At 48.3% G+C, this 23,242-nt stretch overlaps 3 protein-coding genes across 9 annotated transcripts; 2 read left to right on the forward strand and 1 right to left on the reverse strand.

The window, feature by feature from the left end:
• Positions 1–344: 344 nt before the first annotated feature.
• Positions 345–1,310, forward strand: LOC100283206 (uncharacterized). The gene has a single exon (NM_001156108.2). It carries the CDS (start codon positions 388–390, stop codon positions 1,051–1,053), a length of 666 nt encoding a protein of 221 aa, NP_001149580.2. The 5' UTR covers positions 345–387; the 3' UTR covers positions 1,054–1,310.
• Positions 1,311–1,615: 305 nt separating this feature from the next.
• Positions 1,616–6,070, reverse strand: LOC103648282 (U3 small nucleolar RNA-associated protein 6 homolog). The gene is made up of 6 exons (NM_001354894.1): positions 5,326–6,070; positions 4,253–4,909; positions 3,032–3,493; positions 2,761–2,933; positions 2,193–2,376; positions 1,616–2,097 (listed from the first exon to the last, which is right to left on the reverse strand). The coding sequence occupies exons 1-6, from the start codon at positions 5,803–5,805 to the stop codon at positions 2,008–2,010; spliced, it is 2,046 nt and encodes a 681-aa protein (NP_001341823.1). The 5' UTR covers positions 5,806–6,070; the 3' UTR covers positions 1,616–2,007.
• An 8,498-nt stretch (positions 6,071–14,568) lies between these two features.
• LOC100272760 (putative disease resistance protein) lies at positions 14,569–19,536 on the forward strand. 7 transcript variants are annotated; one of them, XM_035964625.1, is made up of 6 exons: positions 14,631–15,125; positions 15,202–15,551; positions 16,649–16,735; positions 17,512–17,619; positions 17,702–18,756; positions 18,834–19,536. In XM_035964625.1, the coding sequence occupies exons 5-6, from the start codon at positions 17,766–17,768 to the stop codon at positions 19,412–19,414; spliced, it is 1,572 nt and encodes a 523-aa protein (XP_035820518.1). In that variant the 5' UTR covers positions 14,631–15,125; positions 15,202–15,551; positions 16,649–16,735; positions 17,512–17,619; positions 17,702–17,765; the 3' UTR covers positions 19,415–19,536. The 7 variants fall into 7 exon arrangements, with proteins under 7 accessions (XP_020403100.1, XP_020403098.1, XP_035820518.1 ...); XM_020547511.3 differs by lacking the exon at positions 16,649–16,735 and having other exon boundaries at positions 14,569–14,933; XM_020547507.3 differs by having other exon boundaries at positions 14,631–15,551.
• The last annotated feature ends 3,706 nt before the right edge of the window (positions 19,537–23,242 follow it).

Raw genomic sequence — 23,242 nt, forward strand, 5'->3', positions numbered from 1 at the left:
CGTTCAGGTTTAGTTTCGTCGTAGCTGATAGTTGTGTGTCTTGTCGGCTTTTAAAATCTGGTTGGCTCTTTGGTCTTGTAAGAATTTGTGTCTCTTTCTATTTCATAATGAAATAGGGGTTATCCCCTCTGTCAAAAAAATATATATAACCATGCTATCTCGAGATATGGTTATAAAGAGAAAACAATTTAGATAAAGTGCTCTAATATAGACAGTACGATGATGTTATTAGGTCCCATCTCACCTAATAATGTTCCTGTTTGTGGGTTGGGACATCATATCACACCTAGATCCAACAAACTGTCATCAGCATATAATGTTTGCACACAGCCACTCAAACATGCATTTGCACTGCATCGTATATATCCAACAAAACGGCAGCTAGAGATGATGGCATCCTCCCTCCTCTTTGTTGTCGTCCTCCTCGCAGCGCTGTCATCGCCGCCGCCGTCAGCCGTCCTGGCGGCGGACGACGACGGCACCACGCACCTGCACTTCTTCATGCACGACGTGGTGACCGGGAGCAACCCGACGGCGGTGCAGGTGATCAAGGGCGCGGGGTCGTCGGTCGTCCCGGGGCTGGCGTTCGGCGACACCACGGTGATCGACGACGCGCTGACGGAGACGTCGTCGCCCACGTCCGCCGCCGTGGGCCGCGCTCAGGGCTTCTACATGATGTCGTCGCAGTCGGGCATCGTGCTCATGGTGTGCGCCAACCTGCTGCTCACCGCGGGGGACCACAACGGCAGCACGCTCGCGGTGGTGGGCCGGGACGACGTCGCGGCGGACGTGCGGGAGCTCTCCGTCGTCGGCGGCACGGGCCGGTTCAGGATGGCCACCGGCTACGTGCTGTGGAAGACGTCCAGCATGAACGGGCCTGACGCTACCGTCGAGCTCGACGTGCACGTGAGGACGGCCACAACCGCCGCCACGGGTAGCGGCACCACTGGTGCCTTCTCGGGCGCCGCTGCCAAGCGGGTCGGAGCAGGGTGGGTCATTGCGTGCGCCGTCGCCGTCGTTGGGGCGGTGGTTGGATCCGGCGTCTGGTGGTGATCGGCTGGCGTGCAGTGCAGTGGTGCACACAGTTTGGTGACATGTCCATGACTCCATGTACTTGCATTGCTTCTGCTAGTGGTCATTCTGAATCATCATGGTGGATGTAGTGTTGGTTTACTTTTCGCTTGTTTTTCAGTTGGATATTATTTGACCTTTTTCTGTCATGTCGAGATTCTGGGTCGAACTTTTTCCCTTTTGAAATGTAAGTTTTTGTTAAACTAAATATGAGTACATCAAATTGATAATTAAACGGATTTTGGAACACTTTCTGCCTCTGCCTGATTAAGATTTAAGAGGCACATAAGGCTATCTCCAGCCTCCAGGCAGGCCACCGGCTGCCATGGCGTGTAGAACAAAAACGCAAGCAGGAGAACAAAAAAAAAACCAAGGAAATAACAATCCAAATCATCATAATTCATCTAATTTATTAATACCAGGAATCTGCAGCAAGACTGACACAAAAGCAAATGTGGCTCATCCATGAACCATACAAAAAATAAATAAATAAAAGGAACACATCAAAATCTAAAAAAATGGTTCGAGGTCCCAACAAAAATTATGACCACCAGTACACTTTCAAAATCTCAACAAATGGTTCGAGATCCCAGAATTTGTTCACGTCGCAATTGACACTGTTACACCATAGCACCTCAACACTAAGGAACAGCATCACCAACAGCCCAGCTACTGCTCAAACAAAAAAGAAAAAGAAAGAAAAGGGACACAGGCAAGTGTTCTCAAAGGAGACAGCCACCAGCAGCTGCAGTACTCTTGTTTTTTGAACAAGATATACAGTGTTCCCCAGCAGCACATTGTAGGTCTCCCATTTAGAGCCAAAATTTCGATGCATCAGCTTAATTGCTTGCTGACCCAGACTCAGAGAGGATTGGAAAACACAGATCCAAACAAAAAAAATCACATTGCATCTTGGAATACATTGCATGCTGCGACCTAGCCCCGGGGAGCAGTCAAGGCAGTGGAGTCACCCAGCACCTTACGAGAGCGCGAGTACACGGCGTTGGCAGACTCCGATGTTCCCATCTGGTTACATAATCAAGAGCAGCATGTCGGTGATTCCAGACAAAACGGCAACCACAGCATATATTACACGTAATAGTAGTAGTTTGTGATCTCACCTTCAGCTCCAGGTCGTAGTAGCTCCGCCACACTTCTCTTTCCTGGGGATACAGGTCGAGCGCTGAATCATATAGCCGCCGAGCATCTTTGAGGGCGCCGTTGTCTCCGAGCGATGCAAGGTTCGCCTCCAGCGCTATGCAGTATTGCATGAACTTGAGGCTTGGCCGAGGTAAAGCAAGCAATCTGTGTTGGATTCAACAAGCAAAGGCCAAAGTGTCAGGGCCCAACACTCTGGAGGCGGTATAGTATCGACTACAGTTACACATTTCTTCTTTTTTTAACTTCAATGCACGAGTAGCGGAAAAGACTGCGAAAGATACAGATGGCCTATCAAGCCAAAACTACATACACACATATTTATTTAAAGAACAAACTACACACATAACAGATGTTATTTCAATGTAACACAAAAGCAGCAGCCAGATACATGGCATCTGAAAAAAAAATTAAAAAATGCTAATCAGTATTCATGATTGTCATGATAGGTTAATCGAAACAATACCTGCAGAACATCATCATGCAAAACCACACAATTCACATTGACAACTGTAGAGCTAGTTTCCATACCTCTTATACATCTTCCTAGCATGCTTCACACCATCTCTTTGCAAATACCATCCAACGATAGCAGAAGAAACTGATGCTCCTGAATCACTGCCACCTGCCAGACTTAATGATAGCATCGCACACTTCACCAGCTTCTCGAAACAGACCTTATCATGGGAAAACAACTTCATGGCCTGAAATGCATCATGGATAATTTTCAAACGCAGTAAGTTAGTAATAATAGCAAGGTAAAACCAAAATAAATTTGCCAATACCAACCTAAAAAACTTACCATATGCCACAGTCTCTCAGCCTCAGTTACAGACAACTTGGAGAGTACAGTGCTAAATAGATCAAGCAGAGAGCTCAGGTTCTCCTTGCTCAAGGAAGAACTGCCAGGAGCAGTTGCAATTGAATTTATCTCCATAGTAAATCTCAGGCTCCACAAATTTGCAGCATTTGAAAGAGGACCATCACAAAGCTTTTCTGCGAGAGTCTTAGCTTCCTCCAGTCTTTCTAGTTTCAAGTAAAGTGATATGTATTGGCAAGCAAGATCCTCAGTAAGACATCCACATGATTCTGCATTTTCATAAACTTTCAGTATGGATGAAGTGAACTCTGAAGCATCAAATTCAGAATCCTGGAATAATGTGACTGAATCTTCTCTGTCAGTATATATAACATCCATCCAAAACTTTGCATACAATGAGTACATTTTGGAATTTGGTAGCTTCCTGATAGCTTCGTCATACACCTAGATTCACATGACAATACAAATGTAGAATGTTCAGAAAGGTTGTATCAGACATACTACAAGACTATTACAAAAGGACAGCTTTAAAGGGTGTACCATATGCTGTACAGATTAATCAAGCTCTAATAATATTATAATCGCGAAAGGGCCTCTAGCCGAGTTGGTTAGGTGGTTTGAGAAGGACTCCTCAGGTCCCGGGTTTGCCTCCCCGTGGGAGCGAATTTCAGGTTGTGGTTAAAAGAAATCCCCTCGTCTGTCCCACGTCAAAGCATGGGCCTAAGGCTCAGCCCCGGTCGCGGTCATTCCCACATGGGCTTCGATGCCGCTGTGTATGGGTGGGGCAGGGGTTCGGGGGTTTTCTCGACCTCTTCTTCTTAATACAATACTCGGGGGATGTCTTACCCCCCGCAGGTCGAGTAATAATATTATAATCGCAAATGGTATTAAGAAAGCTTTCATAACAAGCATACTACAACAATTATCTCGTAAGCAAATTAGGTAACAATCTAGTGCATACAACTACACAGCTAACATCCACTAAGCATGTGAGTACACAATTAAAATCTTATACCTACGATATAAATTGCCTGTGATGCATTAACATTAAAAAATATATTCATGCAAGACAGCCACTGTGCATTCAACTTCATTCCCTATCTTTTTATTATATTTCGCTAAATAAGAAGCACGTTTGAGATTTCGTTGATAACCATGCTGGAGGTTTATATTTATAGGGGAGCTGTGACACAATTCCTTTACCTGAATTGATCTGTTCAACTTGTTTGATATAGCATCCTTTCTATTCGAATTACTGGAACTGTTCAAGTTGCTAAGCTGAAGCCTAGCAAACCAATCCCAGTAGTCCTCGCTATGAGAGAAATCTCTCTTAAGGTCATCCAGGACCTCCAGTTTTAACTCATCAGAATGTGCCAAGTCAACACTGTTTAGTATCTCCAAGAATTTCTTCCGCAAGGTTAAGCTTGACGGAAGAGCTTCCACGGCACCATGATATATGGTCTGAATGATTAACAACCCTTGACGCCAAAACAGGTCTTCCTTCTCCTCCAGGGCATCTCCAGCCGAGCCTGGCTCCTTAGGATCTTTGACCTGTTCATTCAGTGGCATGAACAGTTCCTTGTTTTCCTCTTTCCACTGGCTCGCATCGTTGTCTTTCTTTTGCAGCGTCTTGACATCCTCTCCAAGAGCAACCTTTCGAGCCTTGAGCTTGTTAAGGTAGGTAAGCTCCATGCGAAGATACTCGATCCACATATCCTCTGACTGAGGGCAAGACCTGAGACCGCTCTGCATCAGTGCACGTGCCGCGGCAACGTTCAGGTTCTGATCGAATTCCCATGCTGCTGCATAGATCCAAAGCCCAGGAACCTTGGGATGGAAGCGAATGGCTTGTGCCAGAACCTGAAGTAAGAAGACAAGCATAAGGACAGAACAACATCAAAGTTTGCCAGTGTATGCAAATAAAGGTCTTCCTTATGATCATAGCTCAAAATTGAACATTCCTACTTGATAAGAAATAAATGAAGAACGTGCAATGCAAATTGTAATAATTGGCTAATAACTTGTTGGCCAAATTAGAGTGTGTGGCCCCACGTCGTACTAGATGTGTAGCTGGAATATAGCACATTATAGGCATAGAAAGGTTTCAGGTTTCCCCGATCTTCTTGTGAGCATAGCAGAATGTCAGTGTATAGTCCAGAACGAGACATCTGTGAAATCGAGCAGAACAGCAGCAAGTTACAGAGGTGAACTTTGAACTTAGCAACCAACTAAAGATGAATCGGTCTGGTGTTGGACTGTTGATGGTGGTGGCATACCTGCTTCATCCTGCCGTGTCGCTTGTCGCGGCAGAACTCGAGGTACCGGAACCAGAGGTCGAGATCGCCCTTGAACCTGACGGTGGCCATCCGGTAGATGTCGAGGACGCGGAGGACGCCCGCGACGTCGGAGACGGACTTCTTCCACTTCTTCTTGGATTTATCCTTCTTCCTCTTCCTCCGGCCTCCCTCGTCGTCGCTGCTGCGAGCGTCGTGCTGAGGCTCGTCGTCGTCGTCTTCGGCGGCGGCGCGTATGATGGCGCGCTTGCGGAGGTTGCGGAGGGAGTCGAGGCGGAGCTCGTAGGCGATGTAGTCGAGAAAGTCCTGGCGGAGCGGGGAGTGGCGGCGGAGGCGGTACTCGAAGTCGCGGCGTTTGCGGACGACGTCAGCTAGCTCGCCGCGCGTGAAGAGGCCCCGGCGCTCCAGGTCGTCCAGTTCGTCGGTCATCCGCTCCAGGCGGTACTGCACTGTGTCCGCCATGGCGCCCGGTGGTGGAGGCGGCGGAGCAAGTGGATAGAAAGCGACTTTTAGGGTTTTGGTTGCGGCAGCGGCGCGGGGGGGAGAGGACGGTAGAGCAGTAGGACAGGAGGAGGAGAGGGCAGGGCAGTGACGCTCGCGCCGCCGCGGTGGTGGTGGTGCTGGCTCCGCTGTTTGGGGCGATGCTGGAGTTGGAGAGAGCAAAGCAGGGCAAGAACGTGCGTAAGCGGGCCGCAGAGGCCCAAATTACTCCATCCTAGATTGGCCCAACCGTGACAAGACAGTTGCCCCTCCATGTACAGCTGGTGCAGTGCCTCACATGCCGCGCCCTGCTATATCTCACTCACCTGTCACGTCAGCGTTCTCTTTCCCCCTATATCTCTACACTGTACAGCGGTTTCCCCTATATCAAACCTCTATACCCCACCACACCAATATTATATACTTTCATCTTCAACTAACTCAACTACCATACATTTTTTGTTTTATTTTTATTTGCTCTATGAACAGTGCGCGGCGGCAACTTAGTACACAATTAATTCGCGCACTTCGTAATTAGTATAAATACGTTAGTAAAAAATCGTTGAAATTATATGTTTTTAAAATAATAAGAAATTTGCTCTTTTCAAATGTTAATTGGTACTTCCTACACTTCCTTAGGTAACTGATGTATCATTTTCTAGGCGAGCAATACATATTGTACTTTTTTTTGTGAAGAGTCCAAGGGATCAACATGGATCACGTTTAAAGAAATCTCTTATCAACATAATAAGAACTAGAATTTATGCTGCACAGTGTTGTCAAAGCAGGCCCGGAGTTTCCATTAGGAACCTCATCCTCTTTTGCATCCACAGATTTGGCTACAGGAGCAAGAGCAGCATCAAGGTCCCAAATGAAAACCTCACCACCAAGACCACCAGAGGCTACAATATTGCTCTACAATTCAGAGGCAAAAAAACTGTAAAAAATGAAAAAGCTAAAAATACCACAGAAAAGCACAAGTGTGGATAATATTACATTATTCTCAACAGTGTTCAATCCTACAAGTATCAATCATGAATTATCTACATCTAATCATCTACAAATTTAAAATGCAACCGGTGGGTGGCAATCAATTTCAAACTGAACCATTTGAAGCTTATGTAGCATGCAATGCACTAGCTGTCATTTTCCCATATGAAAGCTAGTTCCTGACCAATATGATCCTAGTGTATGGCCAAAGTGGTTTTAATAACTAAAATTGTTATAGACATAGGAAGTAAAAAGATCACCATAGTCTGCAATGCAGCACAGGAATGATAAGTACCATTAGAATGCATGAAGACACAGCTTTTGAAACTTCAAGAATTTATTACAACACATGAATAATTAATTTTTATAGTAGTTTAGAATTATGAATCTTCTCTTAATGGTTATGTTTTGGATTAGGATGTTATTGTCTCTGATCTATGTGGCTTTTAGTAGTTAAACTCTTTCTGAATATATATCTGAATCTATGTTGTATATTGACATTTCCATCTCTCTATCAATGGAATTGAGCAGGGACCAAACTAATCCAGCAAAAACAAAACTAATTCGAAATCTAGTTTCAACTACACGGGCAGCAAAATAACTAGGTTTCATGGACTCGGCCGTACAAAACCAACCCAGGGAGAAAGCAACGATTTGGCGGGGATAGAAGAAAATAAACATAAGCCAACTGATTTGCCCAAACTGAGAATAAGGTACGATTGGTACCTCGCGCGACGGCGGCTGGGAGAAAGAGAAATTGACCTTGGCCTGGATGGCGAGGCGGACGTCGTCGGCGTCGATCTGAGCCTTCCCGGCGTGGTCGGCGTAGACTTGGGCGTCCCCTAGCACGTCTCCGACGTATCGGTAGGCCAGGTCCAGGAATTGGTGCACGACGCGGGGCTCGTACTCGCCCTCACCGAGACCCATCGAGCGCAGGAGCTCCCGCACCACCCGCGCGTCCCGGGGCTCGTCCGCGACGGAGGCCCCGACGACTGCGGCAGCAGCGGCCGACGGTGTCGATGGACGCGCGCCGGCAGCGTCCATGATTGGTGCGGAGTATTCCGAGCGCGCGGGCGTGTGGGCGAAGAAGCGGCTGCGGGGAAGGAATACGGCGTAGCGTGCCCATCGATTTAGCGGGAGAGAGAAAGAATCAGGAAGGGAGAGGAGGAGGAGGACGCCGTTGAAGGGAAGGGGGCGCACTGTAGCCCCTATATCGGCTACAGTGTTAGGGGAGGGGGACACCGAGAGCAACCGTTGAACACAGTCTTAAGACTGTGTTCACCGGTCGACTCTTCCCTCCCCCTCCCCTACTATTGTAGACCATATAGGGGCTACAGTACACCCCTAAACCCTTCACCGCAGCCCTCTTCCTCCTCCTCTCCCCTCTCGTTTCCTTCTCTCTCCCGCTACATGGATGGGGACGCTACTGCGCTCGCCTCCCCCTCGGCCGGTACCTTCCCAGACAAGCACCCGCGGTCGGAAAACTCCGTCCAGCGAGCTCCAGGCGATTCTATCGCCACTTCAACGCCGCCGGAGAAGGAAGCTGTGGATCCGCGCACGGCCGCGATTCCTTTCTACTGGTCTGTGCGAAGGCGCCGCCGCCGGTCGTCTCTGTCCGCCGGATCGGCGTCTGCTGGGCGGAGGTCAATGGGGGTTCGTCGATTCGCCGACAGATCTGCGCTCACCCGATCTGCGTCATTAGAGCTTCAAGTGCCAAGGTACGTCACTCGCTGCTCCAAGTTCCAGAGCTCCGATTCAATCCGTGTCCCAACATAACCTAAGTTCGATTGACCCTAGGGTTTACATGTACTTCACATGTTTAATTAGAACGATTTATATGTTCATGGCGAACTTGGTCAACTAGGGTTAATTGGTCAACAGATCCGTCGTTATCATCTACACCAAGACCAATGCTTTAAGTTGTCGATCATAGGATACGACATGAACACTCTTGTCTGCTTTTGATATTCGTCATCGTCGTCTGCTCATTTGAGTGTATCCACCAAACTGTAACTGGTGAATTAATTTGCAGTCATGTTGTTTGTATGATGTTTGCTCAATGATGCTCGTACTGAAATGAAAGTTCTTCTTCCTATTCCAAGAACTAAGTACCAATAACTGTTTACTTTCCCAACAGATCCCCTTGTTGTTCCATATCAATTTCTTCTAATTGGACTAAGTACCTCTGTGTATGAGTTGTAGTCAGTTATCATAATTTGTTCTAATAGGACTAAGTCCCTGTGTGTATGAGTTGTAGTCAGTTATCATACAATTTTCCTTACATGCCTCCGCATTGCAGGGAACTGACGATACCTTTACTTATTATGCAGCTTCAAAATTTTAATTTCATTATTTGACGTCCACTTCAACTAACTGAGGTTCTATATCCTTTTTTGCTTTAGTTATTCGTTTGTAATGTACTGCTTAAGTGTACTGTCCATGTATGTTGTCTGTGCTCCCATGTTTCTTCTACAAGTTTATTTTATTACAAGGCACCAACATATTCACCCTTGCATGGATACTGTGATGAAATAATTTAAAGTGCTTAAACATTGGAACCAACAATTATTGGTAAATTGCAATAACATTGTGGTTCATAACTTTGCCACAAATGTTTATTACATTTGTACCCACATTTGTTTCCTAACTTACATTAACACTTCAATTTACGCAATTAGTAACGGAACTGGCCCTAATTTTTTCATCTATGCACCTTGTCTAGCCAACGAGCAACTGCTTGAGGATTCAAATCAAGATGAGCAGCCATGATGCCAAAGTGCTGCAACACTTGGGCCTCAATCTTGCATCCTCAGTGGAAAGTCGTGCAGTCAATATTAGGACCTTTTTAGAAGTGGCTTTCCGTCATTTGGGTGACGAGCATTACCTTCTCAATGCTCTACTTGCTATTCGAAAGGAGGTAGACATGATGGAGCAGGATGCACTTGAGACCAAAGCAAGGTCTGACCCAGAGAAGGTGAGGATGGAGGAACAAATTAACCTTGCTGAGGATGCGAAGCCAGTGCCTAGACATTTAACTTTCACCCCCCCTTCGTCACCAGAATTGTATGAGGCCAGTGACAATGACTCCTACGACTCGGACAGGTCCACTAGGTATAGCATTTGGAACCTGTAGTAGTGCTACCTAGAACCTGGTGTTAGTGGTAGTCATGCATCCAAATAAAGTAGGATGTTATGTGTTATGTGTTTCATGCATGCGTAACCGATGTACCAATGCTTGAAGCTTATCTTCGTTATGTACGAACCTTTTGTGGAATGCTTTATCCTTTTGTATTAAACTTATGTGGAACTTAATGTATCCACGTTTGTTATGTGTTGTCCAACTTAATGTATTTATGTATTTCATTCCAGAATGGCAGACAACAACACAAACACACCTTTTCGACCACCTGCTGCTAGCCCAAATACAGGTAACCAAATTTCCCCCCCACCCATGTGGGATCCTCAGATGTGGCAGGCCCAAGGGTTCGACCCAACACAGGGTTCAACATTTAGTAATCCTTCATTTTCCCATGTGATCAATCCTACCTGGTCCCAGGGACCTAATGACCCATCTGCATGTACCTTTCGTACTCCATGGAACCCATATTTTGGTATGACAAATCCTAGGGGTCCTCCTACACAAACATCTTTCGGTCAACCACAATTGGTACCACCCATTCCATGTCCACCGGTGTCCACCCATGTTCCCAACCAGACTGACCCTATAACTTTTGAATCCGAAGCAGAACACAGCGTCCAGGAAGTTAAGAGCCCTACCAAGCCTTCAGATACAGCAGGGACATTTAGGAGGACGAAGGAACAGAACTTCAAACCTGATGAAGACTTGTTGCTTTGCAAAACATGGTTAGAGATTAGTAGTGACCCAGTGATTAGCACAGGGCAGAGGAAGGAGGGTTTGTGGGCTAGAATAGAGAAAAGGTACAACAAACTTAGAGGTGAGTTTCCATTGAGACTTAATAGGGCTCTCAGCAGCAGGTGGGACAAAATAAGAGCTGAAACAGGCAAATTTGCTGGATTCTACGCAAGAGTCCTCAGGGAAAACCAAAGTGGCTTCACAGATAACGACAAGGTACACTTATATGAATTTGTAATACTTTATGTATGGTCATGGTTGATGTGAACTTACTGTTATTCGTGCACTGACACGTGGTTGTACATGTTCTTTAGACTTCGAAAGCAGCAACTTTGTATGCAACATCACAGAAAAAGCCATTTCATTTCATGCACTGTTGGACGCGCCTGAAAAACGAACCCAAATGGGATGCCATGGTTCATGGCAACCCCTGGAGAGGCAATGCGGGGACAGAGCCTGTTCGTAGTCTAACACCTACAGGTTCTGTTAATGAAGTGCAATGTGATGAGAGTGGTTCAAAAGGCAAGAGACCATTAGGACGTGACTCGACGAAAGCATCCAGGAAGAAGTCAATGTCCAGTTCATTCCCAGTCTACTGACTACCTGTCAAGACTCCATGACATTCAAATTGCAAGATTGAAGCAAAGTGAAGAAAAATCAGACCTCAAACAACAGAACATTGAGTTCATGAAGGAAGTTGAACTTAAGAAGTTGGAGGTTAAGTCCAAGGAAATAGAAGTGCAGGAAAAAAAATTGATGATGGAAGATAGGAAGCAAAAGGTTGAAGAGCTCAACAAACTTTTTGCCATGGATATGGATGCTTTACCAGAAGAGTTGAGAGCTGTATACATGGCGATGAGAAAAGGTTTAATTGATTTTTTCATCAACAATCCTATCTGAAGAGTACTTATTTATTTCATAAGGTGTTGCTCACCTTTGTATCGGCGTACCCAATTCATGTGTGTTTGCACTTTATACAATTTGGACTAGTCTGAACATTTCCTTACTATATTCAGAACATTAGCATGGTTTTTGAACATTGTTTATTGTAATAAAATTGATATTCATAATAACGTTGTCATACATGACTAAACGTTTGGCAACATATGCAAATTATTTGTAGCAAATGCATTACAGAGGATAGTTACCATGACTGCTTCACTGACGCCCAACATACATGACTTCCATTGCTACAACTACTTGTACTTAGTTCATAATCGAAATATAGAACATTATTGAACCACATAATATGGATGAAGACCTTCAAGCCATCGACCCTCGACGTGCCCAAAGGTGTTCTATCAGGTTGTGCTGCAAAGACAAGTATGTGGTCTGAGATGTGATGTCCTGGTCGGGGTCGTTTGGTAATTCAGAACGGATATGATTGTTTAGCCACTCGTTGCGGACCTCAGGAATATTGTTACAAACTTCGGGGGGAGCTGTCGGGCCAACGAAATCCAGATTTGCTGCACCATCACCTTCGTCCTCGACAATCATGTTGTGCATAATAATACAAGCAGTCATCATGTCTGCGAGGTGATTACGATCCCAACCATAAGCAGGTCCACGTAGAACTGCCCACCTCGCCTGCAAAACCCCAAATGCTCGCTCTATGTCCTTTCGACAACTCTCCTGCTTTGTTGTGAAGTGAACCTTTTTTTCCTCAAAAGCGTGCCGAATTGCTTTTACAAAGGTAGGCCAATTGGGATATATACCATCGGCTAAGTAGTATCCGAAATTGTACGTGGTACCATTAATAGTGAAGTGCACAGGTGGCATGGATCCATTACGTAACGGATCAAACACTAGTGATCGATGAAGGACGTTGAGATCATTGTTAGTACCTGGCATTCCAAAGAAGGCATGCCAAATCCAAAGGTCATACCCTGCGACTGCCTCTAGTATCATTGTTGGCCTCGAATTGCGCCCACAAAACTGTCCGCGCCATGCAGTAGGACAGTTGCGCCATTCCCAATGCATACAGTCGATGGAGCCTAGCATACCCGGAAACCCCCTGTCCGCGTTAACACTAAGTATGCGAGCAATGTCGTCGTGGTTAGGGATACGGAGGTATCGTTCGCTAAAGGAAGATATGATTGCGCGACAGAAACGGATAAGGCAGTCCCTAGCCGTAGTCTGTCCAATCTGTATGTACTCATCGACGGCATCGCTTGGTAACCCGTACGCAAGGATACGCAAAGCAGCACATACTTTTTGCAATGGACCAAGACCTGCTAAACCAGTTGCATCACATCTTACTGTGAAGTAATCGTCTTCTCGTTGAACGGCACGAAGGATACGTAGAAACAAAGGACGTTGCATCCGAAACCTAAAATCGAAAACAACGCAAAAAATAAGAATGTGAAGCTCCAAATGAAAGTCAAAATATTACTTAGGAAACGTACCGTCGACGAAATACATGGGATGGATACACTGGATTAGGTCCGAAGTAGTGGTGCTTGATGAGATTTTCTCCAGCAGCGTGATCCCTATGGATAACACGGTGAGGCAATGAGGAGCGCCTACGACGCATGCTCGTGTCTCCGATTACATGGTGCTCAACATGGTGGCAAAGCAAAAGGTTATCGATCTCATCGTCGGACTCATCGGACGATGAAGACAACACCAGGCTTCGCAATGAGTCCATCACGAGCTCAACTTAGACTACGTAGTATGTATTTTTGATGGAATGTCGGATGAAACAGAAGACACGAATGTGTAGGTGGGTGGAGCATGCCCGCAGGGGGACCTTATTTAAAGATAGCTTCGATGTGTGAAGGAAGCCAGAGGGTCGTGGCTTGCCGGAGAAGACAGTCGTGTGCTTGAAGCCAATCGTGTCGTGTACGAGAAGAATGTTAATTCCTTTTTTTAAAAAACATAAAATGGAACCGTATTTATAAGACCGTATTAATACTAATTATGGCGTTTGGTAATTAATTGTGGAACACGTGACGCCGATGTACTGTTCAAATAACAAATACAAATAAAATTAATATGTCATGGTACGAATGCCCGTGTACTGTGCAAATAAGAAATAAAAATTAAATTAATAATTAATGGTAGTTATCCCCGTGTACTGTAGAAATAAGAAATAAAAATAATATTAAAATTGGATGGTAGTTGAGTTAGTTGATGAAGAAAGTATATAATATTGTTGTGGTGGGGTTTAGAGGATAGATATAGGGGGAACCGTTGTAGAGTGTGGAGAAATAGGGGGAGAGAGAACGCTGACGTGGCACGTGAGTGGGATATAGGGGGAGAAATTTAGGGGGAACCGTTGAAGTCAGTCTAAGACCTCCTCCTCGGTTTTGGCTCCTCAACCTTATTTTTGCGGCGAATAAATATTTATTCTCGGTTCCTGTTGCCCGCTGGATAAATTCCTGTCATGAATCCCTGTCCCTATTTAAATTATAATAACTAGAACATATTTCATATATTACTAGTTAGATGTTCATGTCTTGCTACGGTTTTATATCATATAAATATGTATTGAGATATTTCTTAAGCTATCTCCAACAATCTTACTCATTGCACCTCCAATTTCAAATTCCACTATTCGTATTTTAAATTCAACTATATAAATAGCGTAGTCTGCGGTATAAAACAGTATTTTGCCCAATCATATTTATGACTGTTGTCCACAACCTTAGCAAAGCGAAAGGCACAACAGCTCACAAAATTGGTCACCAAGCAATAAAATAATATTACAGTTTTACAGAAAATAAATGCCAATCTTATTGTTTCATTCAGGCTTTATTCGTAAGGAAAGAAACAATACAGTTCCCGGTTGTCATCAACACCACTGAACAATATTTAGAAAAATATGGGCTCATTCTTTCTTATTAAAACCCGCTGGAGTTTCCAGCCTCCTCCGCGTTTCCGGTCATCCGGTGTACTGAGACACTCGCGGGTGCGAACACGTGGCCAGTCTCTATAGCCACTCCGGATCTCAAACCTTCATCTAAATTTCCTATGAGTTGACGTTCGATTCCGCTTTGTCTCAGCCTCTCTCTTCCGTACTGCTTCTCCTCTACCTCCGTCGCCAGCCAGCCACTACCTCGATTCGCTCCCCTCCGGCCCTCCTGTCGCGCGCGCTCTGCCTCACTGGCGCCACGGTCGCCCGCGCCGGCAGGCTCGAGTCCCTCGACGCCATCGCCTAGATTGTCTACTAGCTGGCCCCCGCTCGCCGCGAGGTGGTGCTTGCGGAGGTGGCGGCGATCGTGCCTGCATGGTGCTCGACAAAAAGGTGCTCTACGAGACGACATCTGCTTCCGCGCGCACAAGCTCACCATGCGCAGCTTCGGTGACGTTTAGCCACGTCATCTCCGCCACCATGAGCGGCGTCACCTGCTGCCTTTGCTTCTCCGGTCAGCTCAACTCCGATCTCCGTAGGCTAGCCGTCAACCTGATCCCGTTCCCGCGCCTGCACTTCTTCATGGTCGGCTTCGCGCCGCTCACCTTCCGGGGGCTCCTAGAAATATCACGTCCTGACTGTGCCAGAACTCCCAAAATAGATATGGGACGCCAAGAACATGATGTGCATCGTGGACCCGCGCCACGGTTGCTACCTGACGGCGTCCGCCATGTTCTGCGACAAGATGAGCAACAGGGAGGTGGACGAGCAGATGCTTAACGTGCCAAACAATGACTCCTACTTCGTGGACTCGATCTCCAACAACGTTCAGTCCACGGATGTGCCTCTTTTGAGAGTGAATTATACTTTTACTCAATTAGGATATTGTGTTTCTTTGGATCTTTGTTTGATTAATGATTTTTTTGGATGAGAGTGTGGCTACAGGATGAAGCAATGCATTTTTTGATGGAACACACATGTGCAGTATACAAATGGACCATCAGGTTGCGGGTATGTTTTTCGGACAAATTATTCCATTTTTTTCTATTTTGTTGTTCCATCGAGTCTAATTGGATTGGGAATGCACATGCTAACTATACCACTAGAACATTAGATCATGTTGTTTTTGGACAAATTATTTTATTTTTCCGTTCCAAATTTCTCCCATTAAGTCTAACTGGATTCAAGTGTGATATTAGAAATCACCAAGGGACAAATCATGGTGGCATTTGAGGTTGTTCTTTCTAACTGTCATGTTATTTTTGTTGGGACTTAATTATAAAGATTGATGTTTCATAATGATTTTCAATATTGGTCCACTCTGTTTAAGTACTATAGATGAATTAACAATTTTAATTGTCTTAGCCTGCTGCTGATGTCATCTTTCTATAGCCTAATACTATTTCCCTCTTTTGTATCGAACTAGAGCAAAATACCACCCCTACTTGTTACAGAATAGACTCCTGTCAGCATAGCTTCGCCATATTTTGCATCTATGCAAAAATGATTGTTTGTATGTTTCAGGGAAGAAATTTCTAGCTTTATTTACTTTTATCAAACAATTAGTATAAGTATCACAGCGTACTGAATGAAACCTGCTGGATTTGCCAAGAACCTGCAACTTTGAAAGTGCTAAGGATATACCCATGTTCATTTCTGCTAAAAATTAGCTTCATATGCATCATTGAAACTTCATAAATCAGTTCATCATCTACAACCATTCAGCACACCCTTGCCAACATTCATGACACAGAAAGTTAGTGTAGAAATATATGGCAGGGCTAGACCATTTCAGTTATACTACCAGGTACAGATACACAATTATTTTCTCTTGTCACTAACATGTGTTACAGAACAGTAACCATTTCTTTTACTTTACAATATTTTCTTATGCACGATATCTTTGACGCTACTGGATGGCTCGCATGCTCAATTTACAGGCATTAGAAATTTTTAGTGCATTCCAATTCTATCAACCTACAGATAACCATTCTTTCCTTTTCTATTTGCATATATGTAGCAACCCACTTTTCTATTTGCATATATATGTAGTGTGTCTTCAGATATATTGAATTGTGGTAATATTATTATTATCCTTTTCGTTGCAGAGCATTCCATTATTCCAACCTTATTCCAGAGTAGTTCTGTGCACTTTAAAGCCGAACGTTTGTGGATCCAGAAAAGAAGCAAATTTTGTATGTATATATGTGTAGATCCAGGTGATCGCTATTGTTAGCTTTTGTTTACAATGGTCGCCACCCAAAAAAGTTGTAACTCGCTCATTTCTAGACTTGTGAATAATGTTGTTAGCACTATGTTTGCTTTTGCAGTGACACTACCTGACGCTTGTAATGTTGTTTGGTCGCGAACTGTTGTCGCGCTATGTAAAGATCTAGACATAACCACTTTGTTTGCATGCTTGTTGACTCCCATAACAACTTTAGATTAGTTTGCCATTTATTATATGTGTTCCTTTTTTATTTGCGTGCCAAATTGATGGGATGATTATTGTTTTGTTCAAGTAGTTGACAGCATCCGGTTGCAACTGCAGGGCGCGTGAAGCGCGCAAAATGATCTAGTATATATGAAAGCCGCTGCCTAGCTGCAGCAGCAGCCGCCCAGCCAAAAAAAAAAAAAAAGTCCAGCCATTGTTTGCATTGACACCGGTATAGATCAACCCTACTGCTATGTATACCTATCATTGCAAGTGCAGCGGATAAAGAATCCAATTCATCTCAGACATTGCAACATCTTGAATTGTTTGAGATGGAATGTCGCTGTTTCTAGATGGAAAGATTCAGGGTTAGAAAAAGGAACTCCCATCAACCATCACAGTTTACTCCTGCGTTCCTTTGCTGCTCATAACTCTGTGTTTCCTTGCTCCATCACACTCTGTTGGTACTGCTAGCTTGAAAGATCGATAGAGATCCATCAGGTTCCTTACTTGGGTGCCACTCTTTCTCTTTGGTAGGTACCCTTTGTTCTAAGTTGTTGAGTGAGCAGAATGAAGGCTAGAAGTAGAAGCTACACTGGCCGGTTTCAGGTCGCGTTGTCTTTTTGTATCATTCTTGTCCAAAAGGTTGAAGCTAAAGCCCTGCATCTTTGCTTTGCTGATCAATCGAGCAAGCATCTGATGATGATATGTCATGCTGCTGCTGCAGCTATATAAAAGAAGCATGGGCAACCAGTGACATCCATCTCCATGATCTATCCACAAAACAAACAATGGCGAAGCAGACTGAGAGCTACGAGCTGCACAAACTGCGGCCCCAGGTGGATGACCTGTTCAAGGAGTTCGACGCCCTGGTCGACAGACCTCTGGATGAGAGGGAGGACCTGGCTGCAATCTTCAAGGTCCTCGAAGAGATCAGGGACAAGATCAAGATCAAACACGGTGGCAAGAAAGTAGACGACGACGAGCTCCTTCCGCGGAGCAAGAGGGGGGACCTGGCCAACCTGCTCCCCCTCATCAGGACTGCACTGGAGCTACGCAGCAAGCCGCCGCCGCCGCCTGTGCAGCAGGACGCCACGGGCGGTGCCCACGACAGCAAGCCGACCGGCTGCATCCCCTGCAAGCCCCGGCCGTCGCAGCAGCACAAGGAAGAAAAAGAAGGCAGCAAGGAAGTCGTGTCACTCAAGCTGCTGCTCCGGCTGACCCAGAACGTGCTGGAGCCGGAGCAGTACTACGAGTGGACGACCAGCTACGTGGACGAGGAGAGGATCTACGGGTGGGACAAGGAGGCCGGCGAGGTGATCGACGCCCTCGTGGCCGCCGCCGACGGCTCGGGGGCGCGGATGTTCCGGGCCGCGGGCATCGCGGGCATCCACGGCAGCGGCAAGACGGCGCTGGCGCGGAAGGTGTTCGTGCACGACAAGGCCAAGGACAACTTCGCGCTCCGCCTGTGGGTGTGCGTCGGCCCGCCGGACTCGGAGGACCGCTTCAACCTCCTCTACCGGATGCTCGACAACCTCGGCCTCGACACCGACAAGGTCGAGGAGGTCGTCGACAAGTCCAGCGTCGTCAGAGACGCCAGGGGCAGAACGGAGGCGGAGCTCCGGAAGGCCGCAGCCAGACCTGCCGAGCAGAAGAAGGCGGAGGGCAGCGTCGTCGTCACCGAGGCCGGCGCCGGTGGAGATGCCAACAGGCAGGCAAAGGACGAGGAGCTGCTCAAGGAGAAGGTAGAGAACAGCCGCGCCGTCGAGAAATCCAAAATCGGTAAGTGTAGTCGATCTACGATTCACGGCAATGCAATGGCAACATAGACTAAATTCGACGCACGATTTGAACTACAGGAGTGCTGCTCTACATCCTCAACATGGTCCTGTCCAAGACGTCGTACATGATCGTGTTCGACGACATCCGGGCGTACCGCCACGACGACGACGACGCACAGGGATGCTGGTACAGCAACCTCACGCTGCTGCCGCCGGCGGAGGGCGAGTGGGGGGACCGCCTCGCCTACGGCCTGCCCAAGACGAAACACAGGGGCGCCGTGCTGGTGACCTGCCGCAAGGAAGACGACGCCAAGACCATGGCGCGCACGGGCCTCGTGGTCCGCCCGCCCAAGCTCGAAGGTGATGACGCCTGGAAGCTCTTCAGAAGAGAGTACGACCAGGCCAAGGACGACAAGCGCAACAAGGACGGCGGCGGCAAAGAAGGCAGCAAGGGGGAGGAGGAGGACCTGCTCCTCAAGCAGCTGCAGGAGATGAAGAAGGAGATCGTGGGCAAGTGCCTCGGCCTGCCGGTGGCCATCATCGAGGCGGCTAGGGGCTTCGCCGACCTCGAGCCCTTGCCGGATGATACTAGTCCCCTCAAACCGGTGACCAGCAAGGACATTGACAAGGACAAGCAGCTGTCTCAAGCAAATAAGTAACAGATTAGTTGAATTCGTGCTGTGTAATGCTTCTGCGTTGCTTTGGCTCTCTTCTAATAAAATTTAATTATGGGCTATAAAAGTCAAAAATTTTAATTTGAAATATAACAAATAGTTTTTTATTACATATGCCGCTAACCAACACACACGCACATATATATATATTAGAAAAACTGTATATTTATAAGAGTAAAAAAACTATGATCTAGAATAAGAGCACTCATTTTTAGCTTGTGATGTCTATAAGTTAAAATTGGGGAAAATGTATATTTATAAAAGTTAAAAGGGAATGACCATGACCTAGAATAAGATATCACTGTCATTTTTTAGTTTATGATGTCTATGAGTGAAAATTGTTTTGCCTGTGTATATATTTGCAAATGACGTTTGTAAACTGGATATATTTTCTTCATCAATTTTTCGAAAATGAAAGTGGAATGCTAACATTGCTAGTCCATGGGTGGAAGCTGAACCAGCAAGAGGATCGATCAGACCATGAGAAATACGAATATGCGAATGTTTCACCCGGCATTTAAGTTGTTACTAGGTGGGTGCCCGTGCGTTGTAACGAGAACATATAATAATATAATAAATTATTGTCGGCGTTTCGAACCCGGGGGGTCCCTGGACCGACGAGTAAATTGTCGCCGCGTGCCCCAGCCCAGATGAGTCGACGCGAGACGGAGCGCGAAGGGGGGAAGAAGCCGGACAGGCGTACAAAGGGGAAACCCGCGGCCTTCGTGTTTGTCCCGCGCCCAGGTCGGGTGCGCTTGCAGTAGGGGGTTACAAGCGTCCACGCGAGAGGGAGCGAGCGGCCTTACGCGAGCGCCGTCCCGTCCTTCTCCGCGCGGCCCACCCTCGTAAGAGGGCCCTGGATCTTCCTTTTATAGGCGTAAGGAAAGGATCCAGGTGTACAATGGGGGGTGTAGCAGTGTGCTAACGTGTCTAGCAGAGGAGAGCTAGTGCCCTAAGTACATGCCATCGTGGCAGCCGGGGAGGTTTTGGCACCCGGTTCGTGTGGTGTCGTGGCCGTCGGAGGAGCGCTGGATCCTGGCGGAAGGACAGCTGTCGGGGCTGTCGAGTCCTTGCTGACGTCCTCTTGCTTTCGTAAGGGGGCTGAAAGCCGCCGTCGTCATAGAGCGTGCGGGGCGCCATCATTACTTGTTTAGCGGAGCGAGCCAGATGGGACGCCGGTCTTATTCCCCGTAGCCTGAGTCAGCTTAGGGTAGGGTAATGATGGCGCCTCCTGTGACGTGGTCGGTCCGAGCCTAGGGTTGGGCGAGGTGGAGGCTCCTCCGAGGTCGAGGTCGAGTCCGAGCCCCTGGGTCGGGCGAGGCGGAGACCGTCGGCTGAAGCCAGGGCTGAGTCCGAGCCCTGGGGTCGGGCGAAGCGGAGTTCGTCGACTTCCGGGGCTGAGCCCGAGTCCGAGCCCTGGGGTCGGGCGAAGCGGAGTTCGTCGTCTTCCGGGGCTGAGCCCGAGTCCGAGCCCTGGGGTCGGGCGATGCGGAGTTCGTCGTCTTCCGGGGCTGAGCCTGAGTCCGAGCCCTAGGGTCGGGCGAAGCGGAGTTCGTCGTCTTCCGGGTCTGAGCCCGAGTCCGAGCCCTGGGGTCGGGCGATGCGGAGTTCGTCGTCTTCCGGGGCTGAGCCCGAGTCCGAGCCCTGGGTCGGGCGAAGCGGAGTCCGTCGTCTTTCGGGGCTGAGCCCGAGTCCGAGCCCTGGGTCGGGCGAGACGGAGCTTCCTATGGCGCTCGAGGCCAGACTTGGCTGCTGTCAGCCTCACTCTGTCGAGTGGCACAACAATCGGAGCGGCGCAGGCGGCGCTGTCTTTTTGTCAGGCCGGTCAGTGGAGCGGCGAAATGACTACGGTCACTTCGGCTCTGTCGACTGGAGGGCGTGCGTCAGGATAAAGGTGTCAGGCCACCTTTGCATTAAATGCCCCTGCGATTCGGTCGGTTGGCGTGGCGATTTGGCCAAGGTTGCTTCTTGGTGAAGACTGGGCCTCGGGCGAGCTGAAGGTGTGTCCGTTGCTGGAGGGGGGCCTCGGGCGAGACGTAAGTCCTCCGGGGTCGGCTGCCTTTGCCCGAGGCTGGGCTCGGGCGAGGCGTGATCGCATCCCACGAATGGACCGATCCTTGACTTAATCGCACCCATCAGGCCTTTGCAGCTTTTGTGCTGATGGGGGTTACCAGCTGAGATTTAGGAGTCTTGAGGGTACCCCTAATTATGGTCCCCGACAGTAGCCCCCGAGCCTCGAAGGGAGTGTTAATACTCGCTTGGAGGCTTTTGTCGCACTTTTTTGCAAGGGCACCAGCCTCTCTCGGTTGCGTTTTGTTCCGGTGGGTGCGCGCGAGCGCACCCGCCGGGTGTAGCCCACGAGGCCTCGGAGGAGTGGTTTGACTCCTTCGAGGTCTTAATGCATTTCGCAATGCTTTGGCCGGTCTGGTTGTTCCCTCATGCGAGCTGGTCGTAGCCCGGGTGCACGGTCGGGTCCCAAGTTCTCGGGCTGGTATATTGACGCTGTCAACGGTTTGGCCGGAGCCGGGTTTGCGAGAGCAGCCCCCGAGCCTCCGCACAGGGCGAGAGGACGGTCAAGGACAGACTCGACTTTTTTACATACGCCTTTGCGTCGCCTTTCCGCAAGGAGGAGGGGGGGGGGAAGCGCCATGTTGCCCTTGGAGGGCGCCGAACATGGTGTCTCCAGTGAGCTGCTGACGGGTAATCCGAGTGGACGCCCGTGCCCCATTTGTTAGGGGTCGGCTAGAGGCCCGGAGGCGCGCTCCAAAAGTACCTGCGGGTGATCTGCCGGACCCGGTCCCCTTTTGATGGGGTCCGAGGGCTCGATGCCTCCCTCTGATGGGATTCCGTTACAAGATCGTTCCCACTGTCTCGGAAATGTCCTAGGGTACCTCGGGAGCGTAGCCCGAGCCTTGGTTATGTATCGAACGTACCCAGGGTCATCCCTCGCTCTATGTCTGAGGCAGCTGTGAACCCTTCGAGGGTCAGCCTACGAACCCCTGATCAGTAGTGGGCGCGGAGCCCGAGTGGCCTGAGGTGGCCGTTGAACCCTTCAGAGGGGCCGGCCTTCGAACCTCTGACCAGTAGTGGGCGTGGAGCCTGAGCACTCTGAGGCGGCTGTTGAACCCCTCCGAGGGGTCAGCCTTCGAACCTCTGATCAGTAGGGGGGCTCGGGGCCCGTTTCCTTCGCGGAGAAGGATCCCTTTCGGGGTATCCCCTTTCCCGGTCCCTGTTGTAAGAGAGACAAAGAGGAAGAGAAAAAGGATACGAAATCTAAATGATGTGGCGCACCTTTTTTAATGCGGTCATTATGGCGGAGGCGAAGCGTCGCCCGCTTCTCCTGCCAACGGTGCCGCCTGTCCTGCCGCAGAGTTAATGCGACGGGACGAGTGGTTCACGGGGCAGCCGTAGCGCGTGCGCGAGCCGTTCGAGGAACGGAACACGGGCGTGCCGTCTTCACGCCGTGGGAGAGGGTTCCCTTGCTGTCCCTGGATGGGACGTAAGCTTGGCCGACGACGTGACCGCTGCTTCCGCCCGCCTGCCACCGCCATTACTGCCGGCCCATTTTCAGCCGTATTGACCGTCGCGCCTTCTCCCGCAGCTGACTGACCCGTGATCGACGTGCCTGGCTGGCACTGTTGGGTCACACGCAGGGTTGCCTCGAGTCGCGGTACTGGTTCCGCAGTCGAGGAGGCGCGGTAGTGGCGCGAGTGGCGGCGCAGTTGCTCGCACGCAGCAACCGGCGCGCCGGTTGCATGATGTGTGGGCCTGGGCCTCCATGCTGGGCGCGTTGGAGTCGAAGGGGTGCGTCCA

This window comes from Zea mays, chromosome 2 (genome assembly GCF_902167145.1).
Source record: "Zea mays cultivar B73 chromosome 2, Zm-B73-REFERENCE-NAM-5.0, whole genome shotgun sequence".
Classification (NCBI taxonomy): domain Eukaryota; kingdom Viridiplantae; phylum Streptophyta; class Magnoliopsida; order Poales; family Poaceae; genus Zea; species Zea mays.